This window comes from Sinohyriopsis cumingii, unplaced genomic scaffold, assembly GCF_028554795.1.
Source record: "Sinohyriopsis cumingii isolate HCF-2022 unplaced genomic scaffold, ASM2855479v2 utg000349l, whole genome shotgun sequence".
Taxonomy (NCBI): domain Eukaryota; kingdom Metazoa; phylum Mollusca; class Bivalvia; order Unionida; family Unionidae; genus Sinohyriopsis; species Sinohyriopsis cumingii.
Genome location: NW_028315889.1, coordinates 1,705,573 through 1,719,938, shown reverse-complemented (window position 1 = coordinate 1,719,938; position 14,366 = coordinate 1,705,573). Strand labels below are relative to the sequence as shown.

General features: G+C 36.2%; 1 protein-coding gene across 1 annotated transcript in view; it reads right to left on the bottom strand.

The window, feature by feature from the left end:
* LOC149774316 (uncharacterized) overlaps nt 1–7,309 on the bottom strand; it is a 31,122-nt gene extending 23,813 nt beyond the window's left edge. The window contains exon 1 of the mRNA XM_089945440.1: nt 7,101–7,309. Coding sequence (XP_089801566.1) covers nt 7,101–7,151 — 51 coding nt within the window. The 5' untranslated portion in view covers nt 7,152–7,309. The remainder of the gene's footprint in view (nt 1–7,100) is intronic.
* Between the last annotated feature and the right edge of the window lie 7,057 nt (nt 7,310–14,366).

Here is a 14,366-nt window from a genome sequence, read left to right as displayed (position 1 = left end):
TGATTTCTGTATGTATTTCTTTGGGCGCGTAAATAATGACCTTTCAAAGGAACATGGCTGGATAAGGATCAAAGAAAAGTGAATATTTTCCACTTAAAGGTATGTGTAATAAAGTTCTAATAAATATCATTACGGAAATAGTCGGGTCGGGTCTGCACACCTACATGAACTGTATGACTTTTACTATAACACGGTTGTCTTCCATAACACTCACGTTGCTATTTAAAAAAAACAAAAAAGTTCGATAGGTTTTCTGAATAAAACAATGAATCTAAAAGTATATGATCCTTACAGAAGAGATAATTTCAATTTTCAGAGCAAACATGAATCACAACATAAACTTGACCATGACATATTAAACGAGAATACATATAAAATAATTTAATAATGATGGCAATATCCAGACAATAATTATCGAAAACAAGGCAGGAAAGTCCAAACAAAACGAAATAAAACAACCTGGGCGAACAATCAAAATATAGCTGAAAAACAGTTCTAAAAATTGTTCTAAATGGTGGTACAGTTAGATATGGATTTGCCCACGGGCAAACATGTTTTAACAAAGGATAGTGCTTTTAAATGGTTTCTTCTAAGGTCAGTGAGTGGTCACGTCAATTAGTATGGTAGAGTACGCTTGCATTATATATATATATATATATATATATATATATATATATATATATATATATATATATATATATATATATATATATATATGCACACACGCACGCACGCACACACGCACGCACACACACACACACACACACACATACATACATACATACATACATTGAATCTGCTACATTATACTATTTGACACTGTACATATCTTTTCAGAATGAAATTTGCCAACAAATTAATGCATGGATATAGGTTCATGATTATTTGAATGCCCAACCATTGAATATTTTTATTTTAAAAATTGAAAATGGTCGTGGCATTTGTATCAAACAGACTATGACCTGAGTGTCATATCGAAATGCATTCAAACATAAAATAACGCGTATGTCTTGGACAATATGGTCAGATGAATCCAACTGACATTGCAACTGAAAAAGAGTTTGCACACATAACTATAGGATGAACACTATAAGACGTCATCCATTATTGTGCATAATATTGTCGTACAATGAAAGACGCCCTCAATGATATTTATGTAGATCACGTCTTACGACTGCTGCATGCTACAGAAATAAACCGAAAACATGCCAGTAATTTAATGAAAAACGTAGATTATGCTAATTTCAGCAGATCATTACAAATTAAATATCCTATTTCTGCTGGTATCCGCATGTTCACCCTAAACAACTGAACAAACTGATATTATTCATTATTGCAAACGAGGTCACTAGTCATGAGCTGGCAACATGTGACGCGAATGAATGGATCAAGTAATCAGTATGTGGGTTTGGAAACTCGCTTCGATGAATGACAAACATTCGTCTTGTACTCACCTCATGTAATATTTTCCCGGGGCGATTATGTGATACATATGTCATCACATGATGACTACACTAAACTTGATGTTAGTCATTATTTTCATTGTTTTATTCCCCATCCCAAGCATTTGGAAGAAAACGAGGGGGAGGAAGCTATGTGAAGCCACCTTTTTATCTGTGTGTAATGTCTTGAGATTCGTGGGTTTATTTTTTTAAAAGTTTTAAGCGGATAGAGATTTTTCAATATAATGGAGACAAGTAAAAGACCGCGACAGTCATGATGAAGATACAACTCAAATTGAAATAAATAGGTCCGTTATTTTCACATTCATAAAGACAGGCCAAAAAAAACACATGACATCCTTTGCATGCGATCGTTTAATGTTATGATAGAATATTGAAGTGTACCAGGGAATTAATGATCATTTCTAAGTTGCTTTAAAATATTAAAATCTTATATTCGTTGTTTATACTTTACTTGACGCCCTGCTTTATTACAACCCAGCTTTCCTGATTTAAACGGTATTAATTTACATAAGTCATCGTGAAAAGTACATCAATAAAAAAAGGAGATACAGAGGACTGAGTAACAAGTATAGGGTTATTTCAAGCTCTCTCTCCTAATTAACAATAATACTTACTTTTACAATCTGGCTGTTGTGATTAATTAAGGCATAATGTTGCATACAATCAAACATGCTAATAAGGTACTAAAAACTAACAAGGTACTAACAAGAAACTTGAACATACAATATTGTAATAATGTCAAACAGTTACTTTAAACACATTTACAGCAGAAGCATGTTACTATGTACTTCCAAAGAAAAAAAACAAAACAAAAAAACAAAGAAACACACACACACACACACACACACACACAAGAACGACAAAATTTGAAGCCGCTGTCAATGAATGGGGGGGGGGGATGAATAAAAGACTTTTAACTTCAACTATATATTTTTAATAACAAAATACATAAGCGAAGACATAAGTAGTGAAAATGCAAATGTCTTGGTTGTAATTATGAAAATATGGTCTGCATTGAGGATTATCTGGTTGACCTCAATCGATTATAAGTGATTATCTATTAAAAACGAATTAGATCTATAATATGAGGCAAAGTTCCTATTGTTTGGTTTCTAAGGGTAACATTTTTACAGTATAAGAGAAAATGCTTCGTGGTTTCTGGTTCACCGCAGAAACATCAATTGTTCGATGGCAAATGGTCTTTGAAAAGATCGTTGTTTAATAAAAAAAAAACAACCAAGTCGAATTCTTGTGTGCAAAATTTGTGCGAATCTTGTTTCATTCCACTCAAATTATCACCTGCATTATCTGGAGAATCCATTAGAAAGACAGTGACAGTGATGTCTTTTCTCTGGTTCAGTAATTTAACTGACCACCCATGCTACAAACCCATTAGTCAGGTTTCGTCGTAAATGCGTTCCAACGCCCGCTGTCGATATTTCCATTTTTATGTCTTTAAAATAATTTACAGCCGAATCCACCACTACTGATAAGATCATATTTAAGATATGTATGTCAGCAGCATAAAGCCGTTAATGTGCTGACGTGCCGTTAAACTCCACTACATACACACGTACGTATCTAAAACAGGATCTTATTTGGAGTGGTGGATTGGTAGGGGTCGTGGTGAATGATCGTCGCAAGTAATGAAGTGAATAGAATACATATAGACTGTGATCAGTTAGGGTCCATATTAAACGTCCTAAACTATCTCTCACCCAAACCACCCCCACCCACGACCAACTCCATTTTGTGAAGACTGAAAGTTTTTTTTCATCGTTTTTATAAATATTACAGATCACATCAATAAAATAACTAATGCCTTTGGCAGATAAAAATTTCTCGTATCTTTGTCCTGTTCATATTAGCTGAATACTCTACAACGGATTTCCCCGCAGCATACCTGACTGGTGTGCGTATCTGATAGTTGGCCTGTCTTGCCCTGTATAAATTATTTTCCTTTTCATTCGTGATATGAGAATCATATTACAAATTGTACACTTGTTTGCTTTTTTTTGTGTCTTTTCATTAAAGTCAATCTTTCACAATAGATTTACTCTCTTAATGCAAACGTCTTTTGACAAAATTGATATTACCCCTGTTTCCGTTGTAAACATTTGCTCCAAACGACTGAAATGTTTTTTTTTCTTCTCAGTTTATATATTTTAGCTGCTTTCTGACTCATTAATATTATGAACTAGCTCTTGATTCCTGCCTTGTTGGGGGCCCCGAGTGTCCGAGTGGTCTAAAGCGTTCTCCGTTACGGATTACTGCCATCTCACCTCTGTCTGCGTGGGTTCGAGTCTTGGATTCAGCCAATGGGGGTATGTGAGAAAGCTTGCCAGTAGCTTCTGGTGGGTCGGTGGTTCTTTCCGGTTTTTTCCCGGGTTCTTCCTCTACCATTAATACTGGCCGCCATGTATAGCCTATCGTGTGCTGAAAAATGGCGTTAAACCCTACAACAACAACAACAACCTGCCTTGTTTTGTGTCTGTTTTCATTTGATCTATTTCGGTATTGTATGTAGCTCGTTATAAAAGTCTTGAAGTTTAACACTGTTTATCTTGTCATTTAAGTGAATAATATATAGGTAATACGTCATTGTCAATTGATGGACCTAATATTGCATCTTTTTCCTTATATCTCTTCAGATAGAATATAATCACCAGGACATTTTACGAACACCGTATCATGTTATGCATAGGCCCTACCATCTACTCAGTCCAATGGCACACTGTCAAAATCGAATTACTTCTCTATCTTCATCCTTTATGGTAATATTTAATATGTATATTATACCTCTTTGTATTACCTTTAATGACTATTAACATTGTAAGAAACAAAGTCACTATTAACAAAGTTTTAAGGGGTGTATGATCTAAGTACTTTTTTGTGTCGTGGGTTTGGTCAAGGAAAATGTATCAATCTTGCGTTTTCAAAAATCTCCAGACTGTAATTGCTTTAGTAGTCTGTATAGACCTTTGGCTACGGAACTGAAAACAATTTACCATTGTAGTTTACAATGTACAGCGTGCATGCGTTACTCGGAGCAATGAAAACTTTTGAGTTGCGTTTCAAACATTCAAGATCTACGTTGTTTGCTTTATTTTCAATGACACCGAGGTTGTAAAAACCAGCTAGAGTTAAAAACGGTTCATGTTTCATAATTATTACAACTCTTGCCTCTCTTACACTTAAAAGAATGGTTGTGTGCCAACTTCTACCAAATCCACAACTTTGTATGCAGTTATATTTCTAAGATCTCCTCGTCCACAACGTTCAGTTTCTTTTACTAAATAGTGTTTTTTAGTTGGTATTTTTACCCCAAAATAAAGACCATTATTTTTTTGGAAGTGTGGGGTATAAAACTGGAATATCTGATTTTATTTCGCGTATTTAAAGATAGGAAACTGACAGCATAGACTTTGGGCTGGAAACCGGTTTAACAGTGTTTTGGTTGCACTGCCGCAGTGTTTTTGGCACGTTTTTCAGGCTGACTAGTAACTTTCTAAAATTATATGAAATATTATATTTAAATTTTTAACAAAATGCAGAATATTATAAATTTTGCAGCAAAACCTGTCCTAATGAAGTATTCATTGCAGATCACTCACACAACTCATCTCTGTCACCGTAATTTCAAATCTGGACTCGTTCAACGCGGATATGTGAAAAAAGCTTGCAAGTAGCTTCCGTGTATCGGTCCTTCTTCCCAGGTTTCCGCTAAAAATATATTGACCGTCAAGTATACCTTATCATGTGCTAAAAATTGACGTTAAATCCCACAAGAACAAACCAAGCTTGACATTTGTTTCAGTGTTTCACACTGGTTGCATAGCTAGCAAACAGGACACTGTCCGCTACATGACATGGTTTTGACATTAATAATGTGGCTTCTCTGTGCTTTCAACACGTTAGAAATATCTTTTTTTTCTGGGTGTTACATATGCTTCTCAATGGTTTAGCAATCTGCTTACCATCAGCAGAATCACAGTCTTTATTACATTTCAATCTGCTTACCATCAGCAGAATCAGTCTTTATTACATGTCAATCTGCTGACAACTCACTAGAATCATAGTCTTTACTACATGTCAATCTGCTTACAACTCAGCAGAATCACAGTCTTTATTGCACGTCAATCTGATGACAACTCAGTAGAATCATAGTCTTTATTACATGTCATTCTGCTGACAACTCAGTAGAATCATAGTCTTTATTTCATGTCAATCTGCTTACAACTCAGCAGAATCACAGTCTTTATTACATGTCAATCTGCTTACAACTCAGCAGAACCACAGTCTTTATTACATGTCAATCTGCTTACAACTCAGTAGAATCATAGTCTTTATTACATGTCAATCTGCTTACAACTCAGCAGAATCATAGTCTTTATTACATTTCAATCTGCTTACAACTCAGTAGAATCATAGTCTTTATTACATTTCAATCTGCTTACAACTCAGCAGAATCATAGTCTTTATTGCATTTCAATCTGCTTGCAACTCAGCAGAATCATAGTCTTTATTATATTTCAATCTGCTTACGACTCATTAGAATCATAGTCTTTATTACATTTTAGCTCGTTGCTCATTACGGTCGGCGTGGTTGATTGTGGCAACTTACCAGATAAAGTAGTACCATTCTGTGCTTGCCAGAGAAACTGAACGCCAGAGCTATAACGCACAATCCTGTACACGTACAAGTTCCTGTACTAAATTATTTTACGATGACACTATATTAGGGCGACTTTAAAATCAAATTAGTATAAGAATATATATATATATATATATATATATATATATATATATATATATATATATATATATATATATATGTATGTATGTATGTATGTATGTAAACTCTCTCATAGGAGATGATAAAGGCGATCAATTAATCAACCTTCTGCAACGTAAATCTGAAATTTCCCGATAGTATTACCATTAACGTCAATCTTTTTCTCCATTAAAACAAAAAATGCGTACCAAGCACAAACGTTTACCATTGACTAATTCACTATGAACATCAGTTCAGTGGCGTCACTGGGGCAGGGGTACGGAACGCATCGGGTGACACAATCAGAGGGATGACACCAAAATGAATGTGTTTACAAAAATTTGAATTTTTGTGCAGGAAGGAGGTCAATGGTGGTGACACCATGCGTTACCGCACTGGGTGACACCATCCCTAGTGAGGCCACTGCATCAGTTTTCATAAATTTTAATCAGAATAGTTTCAGAATGGCTCAATTTCAAACTTTCTTTCTTTATTATTATTATTATTATTATTATTATTATTATTATTATTAGCTCAATTCCACTTGTGCCAAGAGACCAAATATGACCTGAAATTTTCAAATCCGTGGTTACAGAGCTCATGAGAGTGAAACAAAAACTAGAGCAGACAGTAATTTAGAGAATATAAGGTTAAGACTAGACATAGTCTCTCGTCATCGAATGTACGGCAGTTGAGGCTATTTACCTCCCTCGTATATGATATGATAAATCGACCTATTACAACAACATGAAGACAAGGCATTCGCATTGTAGCATGTCCTCAGTCCCAGATGAACAAGACTGTATCCTGTTTAAATGTATCGATATAAGGACAAAGTAATTTTAAAACAAAATACTTACTTGAATGCAAGTGATGACAAGTAAAGTAGTCAAAACACGAGGCGAGAACATAGTGCCCACTATAGTTAGAGATATTCACTATCGTTACAGGTATCTCAGTAGCTGGCTTGCTCTACGAAAGCTTATGTGCATCGAGTCTTTAAGACTGGAAGACTGACAATGGCCCACAGGCACAGTTATTGTATATTACAGTCACTTTACCGGTCGCTGGCTTCGTGTCCGTGTCATGCTTGTTGGATTAATCAAGCCAAAGTCGTCATTCATCTTGTGAGTACAGTCAACAAAAAGATTAAAAGTGAAGATTTAGTTGCCTATCTGTCATAGAGTAAATGTTACTTTCATTTAAAACAAAACGCACATCACCATTACATTTCATAATATGCATGGCATTTAGATGAGACAAAATCTATTGCGAAATAAATCACAAAGCTGTATCATGAGGCATAGAGACACCATAAGAAGATCATTTCGGAGGCGAAACGGATTTAAGAGTCCATAATTATGGCATTCATTAAAGTCATAAGCCGTTTCCAAATGATCTTAATTTTACGATGATGTTATACTTGTGATTCAATCCATGCAAATTGGATGATTATTAGAATGTCAATAAAGATTGGCAGATGCCAGTAAATAAATAAATAAATAAATTAAAGCTACCATGATATTGTATGGTACATTGAAATTAATTATTGATATATGAGAATTTTTCATCTAAGTTCCTAGTCCTTTCAACATTCTAACATGGTTCAGAAGATTCGCCTATTCCAGTAATAAAAACCCAAACCCAAGTATATTTAATGTAAAAAAAAAAGAAATGTGTCCATTTTCCTTAAAACGAACCACCCATTCTCAAATTCAAATACTGTTACTTGATCCGCCTCTACAAGGGAAACTAAAGAAGAAAAAAAAAAGCACGCATTAAACAACAACAACCAAAAACAGAGAAAGAAAGTGTATACATTCAGTTAGTGTGTGCAACAATGAACCGTGACAAGTAGTTGATGCATAAGACAATATAATGTATACTGTGGGAACATGTGATGGCACAGGGCTTTACTTAACACTTTTATTAAGTTAGTTGTAAATTCTTGCTCTTTACCGCACACGTATGCGTGTTGTTCAAATTACGTACCATGGAGATAAAGATCTACCGCCACAAGCCGCTCTTGGCTTGGATTAAAATGAACGTACTCAATGGCATTTGATGTAAGTCAACATGCTAAAACTAAATACCTTTTAAAAAATTACTCCACGAAGATTCTTAATCACCGACAATTCATTTGCAACAATGCTTACAAATAAATTCTAGAAGTCAAAACATTCAAATAAATAATTTAAATAAATTCAATTTCCTTTTTTAAAATGTCTTTTGAAAGTAAAGGAAGTAGTTTTAAATTTAAAGAAGTATTTTCAATCCGTGTTCTCAGACTTCTACACCGGCATTGTTGTTGTTAGGTGAACGAAATAGGTAAGGCCCATGACCATTCCTCAGACGTAGAGCCTGTTTTAACTTCTCTTTTTCAGTGACGAAATTAAATGAAACTTAACGAGACCTACACACTTTGTCCAAATTACGAAACACGGAGCACTAGATATTCCCGGCAAACCGCTTGTCACGTGCCTCCTACGGTATTATTTCTAATACCAGAGAAGGTGGACAATTAAAATTGAAATAGCCCAGAGCCCCCAGTTAGCAATGCCGACGGTCTAGGTGTATAAATAACTCAAGGTGAAAGGTATAACCCTTTAATAAAATATGTCAAATGTATTAAACATGTTCATCGACAAATTTCTTAATCGCAATTTATTTCGAACAAAAACAGTCAATGACCTATTTTCAGTTGCCAATTACTATCTCATCATATGCATTAAAGGTCCTAAGCGAGAGTGTTTCCTTTCAGTGTTGTCTCTGTTACTCATCTGTCCGCCTCTTGTTTCTCTTTTGATACTTCTGGTACCCTTGACTACGTGCTCTCCTGGTACTTAAAGATCCGTTCTTCTGACACTTACGGTACTCTATATCACAAGCCTGCACACAAACTGCTGACGCCATACTAACGCTCATCACATGCTCTCCAGGTGTCTTCCCTCTCTCCGATCCTCGAATGAAGAATCTACACCCACTCGGAAAACTTCAAGAAGCCTTTGTCCGCAAATCCAAACTTAGAATTTAACTAGAATTCCTTCCCGCCTTTTAACTTGTGTGTGTGTGTGTGGGGGGGGAACAGCCAGAATTCTTTCCCGCCTTTTAACGAGCGCACAACTCGGCTGCTACGAGCACAATCTAATACCTCTCAACTTGTCCATGATCCACCCTTGGCGAGGTTCACAAGTACTGATTGAAAATGGATTTGGTCCGAACCTAAGCGGTTGCTTATTGAGACTTCGCCCTAGATTTTGAATCTCTCAGTTTTGATTGGATACGGTCTGGTCTTGAAGAAAAATGCCCTGGGGTAATTAGCACTTTTTTGTTTCTCTCGGATGTCCGGTCTCCAAAAGCAAGAACTTGTTCCAAGCCCGTCGTGACATCATTGACTGATTGTAAAACAAACAGATGAGTCTCTACCTTGTCGGTCCGGTGGTAGAATTCCCTTTGAATTTATCTCGAATGGGTTGTTGCGTAATGGATAAACAATAGACAGGCAGTTTCTTTGTGTCCAGAATCGGGTTTAGAGTAGAAATCTTACATAATACGTATTGACATTATTCCATATGTTCTTAACTAAGAATTAACTATAAGAAAATATGTGTATACATGAAGCTTTAGAAAATTTTCTCCACAACGTGGCACCGCTTATGGGTTGAAATAAAGCATTAGTAGATGACGTTTTATGGAATGAACTTAAGGCAAATTATTTTTTGTTGTTATAGGGATTACGAACAGTATTTCCATAGAATGCGACTCACGGATAACGATAGAGTTGGCTTCATTGATCTGGTAAGGGCCATGAAGCAATTCCCATCCTCGAAGAAGCATGCAAAATTACGTTTCCTTCTTTCTTTCGTTAAGATCAATTTCATTTATGAAAGTAACCCTCGACAATTTTTGACGGGGATAATCTTCGTTTTCCATACTTTTCTACGGGACAATTAATGAACCCAGTAGCATCGATATAGTGGGCAAGTCTTGTTAGATCTCGTCCGATTTCGTTAACCTAAGGAGAGAGTTTAAAACATGCCACACCTCAGATGATTGTCAAGGGCATGACCCAAGGCCGTTTTAACCCAATATGCGAACTAAGCGGCCGCTTACGGCGCCAAGATTTGGGGGGCGCCAAAAACTAAGTACACTGTCAGGTTATTCATTTCTTATCAGTAAATAAGTAGACTAAATAATGAAATCAATAAATTATCAAGCCAAACGTGCATTAATACTAATGAACAGTTTATAATAAGCGATGCCTCGAGATGAGTGGGGTGGTGCTCAATATGGAATGTTCCCTTATGGCGCAAAATATCCTTGCACCGGCCCTTGCATAACAATTAAAACGCCTGAACAACAGCAATGGAGAAAAAATGGTGTCACACCGAGCAAACGAAGAAATAAGGAACTAGAAAAATACTTCAACACTAGACGGATAGAGACAAATGATGGATCTTTCTTGGAATGTACGTACAAAAAAGGAGCCCAAGAGATAGACATGTTAGGATTATCGAGAGACAGAGTGAAGGAAGCAGCCTCAGCTATGATAGCGATTAAAGTTCAACGTCCAGACAGCTTGAAAAAAAATCTACTCGATCAACCCGAAGGGATATCAAGTATTTATAGTACGCCCAAAAGGGACAAAACCAGTACTACCTTATGGAGAAATTCAGATCGCTGGAGAAAAAGCTGTAATTAAAGAACCTACACCAATTCTGCGTAAAATAAAAAAGCAAACTGGAGAGCTACACCTGTCGGACATTCCATTAGAAATACATTTGAAGGCTACAATCCAAAAATTTAAGAAAAAAATTGAAGATAAAGGTTATCTCATCACGACTAGATGGATACAATCCTCTCGACATCCATATACAACGGCACAAGAATTCTGGAAATAGAAAAAGCGAATTGACGGAAGTAAAAAGAACTTTTTTCCCACGTGGTTTTTTCACCAAATCGTGGTACAAAGGGTGTATATATCACAGAAAGTGCAGCAGATGCCAACAAACTGGACATACAACACACAAATGCCCCCAAAACCGAGAGACTACGACAAGGATAAATGAACAGGTAATACAAAGACGACGACAACAACAACAAATATCCATAGACGAACAAATAGAGGAAATGCACAGCCCAAAATAACAACAACAACAAAGCCACCAACAAAAAGAGAAACAAACCCACACTGAACAGATAGTACAAATCCAACAGCAGCAAGAAAAACCAACTTCAAATCAAAATCAGAAGGTACAACAGCAACAACAAAGACAATAAGAGAAAATAAAAGAACCAAACCCCCAACAATGGAAACCACAACAACAAGTAGAACGGCAACAGGAACAATCTGAAGAAAATCAAAAGAGACAAGAACAACAAGCAAAAGCAAAACTGCAAAATTTCCAATACCCAAAACAACAATGTTAACAGCACCAGCAACAAAGAAAAGAAAAACTTTAAAAGCCCAATCATCAATAATAATCTCAGAACAAATACAGACGGCAGGAGAGGAAAATCAAGGAATACTACAAGCAATAAATCCATTACACCAACAGCAACCTGGATTACAACAAGAGCAAGAAACACCAACCAGGCAGAGAGATCAAATACATCACTCACAACAACAACACCAAGGGAACCAACGGCAACAACAGCAAACGAGATAAAATAACCAACAATGGAAACAACAGAAACAACAAAAGGCACAAGGCCCACAAACAACAACAACAATAGAGATTGAAACAGCAGGGAAATCTAACTGTGAACCAAGAACATCAACAAAATCAGCAGGAAAAATGACAGAGAGTAAAGATATAGCAAAACAAAAGCAACATACTAGTACACAGGGCCAAGATACGGAAAGACTATTATCGAAGAGAATGGCACAAGGCGAACAAAATAGGAAAGAGCAGATACCCGACTTATCAGCAACGACGATTACAGAAACTTCTTTCCAAAAAAGAGAAAAGGACAGAATTAGGAGGAAAGAGAAAAGAAGAAGGCAGAAAGAAGAAGAAAACGCAAGGATGGCAGAAGAATTCTTCTTGGCGAATGATGAATGGTTAGATTAAAAATTGGGACAAATTTTTTTTATAACAAATATATATTAAAAAAGCGAAATAAAAGAAAAACAAAAAAAAAAATAAATAAATTACCAAATAAATCGATCTATTTGAGAAACAATATGAAAAACCATGCAACACAAAAACAAATAATATATAGCAATCATCTACAATTAGGCCAGGAGGGCCTCCCTACCTGGTCTGCAAAGATCAAACAGGAGAGAGCACCCTCCACAAAAAAAGAACAACAGCAATGCTGATGTATGAGTTCAAAAGATTATTTAGTTTGAAAAGATTTTATTTAAATTAAATTTATTGTGAACATGATTTCAGTTGAGGCTACTTTTGTTACTGCCTTTGCTCTTTCAACTTTTGACCCTAAGGATGTAAGTACAATTGTATCCCATATTAATGATCAAAATACGGAAGAGAAACAGGTTCTCATGGAGAAAACAGTCAGACACATACATTGTTATAAAAAAAACAACAACTTTAAGCAAGTTTTAAAATTGAAATATTTATGTGGTATAGCAGCAGAGAGACTGAGCCCACCAACTATTCCGTCCAACAGAACACTCTATCGAGAACACTCTTGATAGATAATCTTATTTCACAAAATAAACCCTCTATTCAGAAAACTATGATAAATAAGCCTTCTCTGCTGACTAGAAGAGTTATTTCATGAAGAATAACTAACTATAAAAATACTTCTTGACTCCGGGGGGGGGGGTAGACGAAACACTTGGTGGCTCAGTCTCTCTGCTGCTATTGATTTAAAAATTCTAGGATTGAAAATTTAAGTTAACAATAATGGCCAACATTGGAGAAGCACATTCTGCTAGACTAGCTCGAGAGCGACTAGAAGCAATAAAAAAATTTCTTCCTGTGAGAGATTCTGTAAGACAAAAATTACAAGCACGGCACCAAGCACAAGTTGAATTTGCAACAGGTGCAGAAGAATTATTTAAACCCGTTACAACAGCTACTGAGAAAGCTGCGGCGGTCGCCAAAGAAGCTTTATTGGGAGATCCAGGTGATATAACAAAACCGGGTATTCTTCCAGTGCTAAAACAAACCGCTACGCAGGCTGAAAAGATTGCAAGAAGAACCAAACAGACAAAAAAGATTTTACGAAATCTTCCAACTGATATAGCTGCAGCTCAGCCTCCGCCCGTCGGCGAAGAAATACTTGAAGGGGTGAGTGAAATTCGTACTGAAGTAGCTGGAGCAAAAGAAAAACTTACACCTAAACCAATAAAAGAAAATGTTGTAACGATTAAAAAATTTAGAGAAGGGTTTGTCGAAGATATTAGAAATACTAAAAGTGAAGAACTACCTGAAAAAACATTAATTAGTATATTTAATAAATCCAGTATCTTAAAGCCTGGCTTTGAAAAAATAAACGATGATAGTCTTATCAAATGGATATATCGTATATATAAAAATAAAAAGCAAGCCAGAGATGATGATTTAGAATTCAGAGTTTTTTTTGAGAAAGTAGAGAGACTTTATAATGAGAAAGTGAAACAAGCAGAACAACAACTATCCACTCAGTCACCTCCGCCATCAGTAGAAAGACAGCTACCGCCTTCACTTCAACGTATTCCATCCCTGCAGCCTTTACATCAGCTTGATACATCTGTACCGTCTTCATATCAACTTACTACACCTCGGCCACTATTAGAAAAACGACGGCGGGAGTTAGCTAAGGAATTTGAAGAAGGGGGACCTCCCGGTACTACAGGTAGTGGTCTTGGTGGTCACATTACTTGTCCTGATAATATCATCAATGATGTATCACGGCTAGAAGTTCTCTTAGGAGGAAGGCGTGCCGGAAATAACTCACCAGAAATAATTAATGAAGCGGCTGATATCTGTCAGCGATTATTTCAAGGCGGCATCATGGATACTCACATCTATCGAGAACTTATTGATGAACTTGTCGACAGCGATTAGAGAAATAACTAATTAAATAAAATGATAGTACACAATTCTCATCGTAGACCAGTCATGGTCAGGGTGGTAAATTCACGAGTACCCGTATACAGGATGACTTATGGA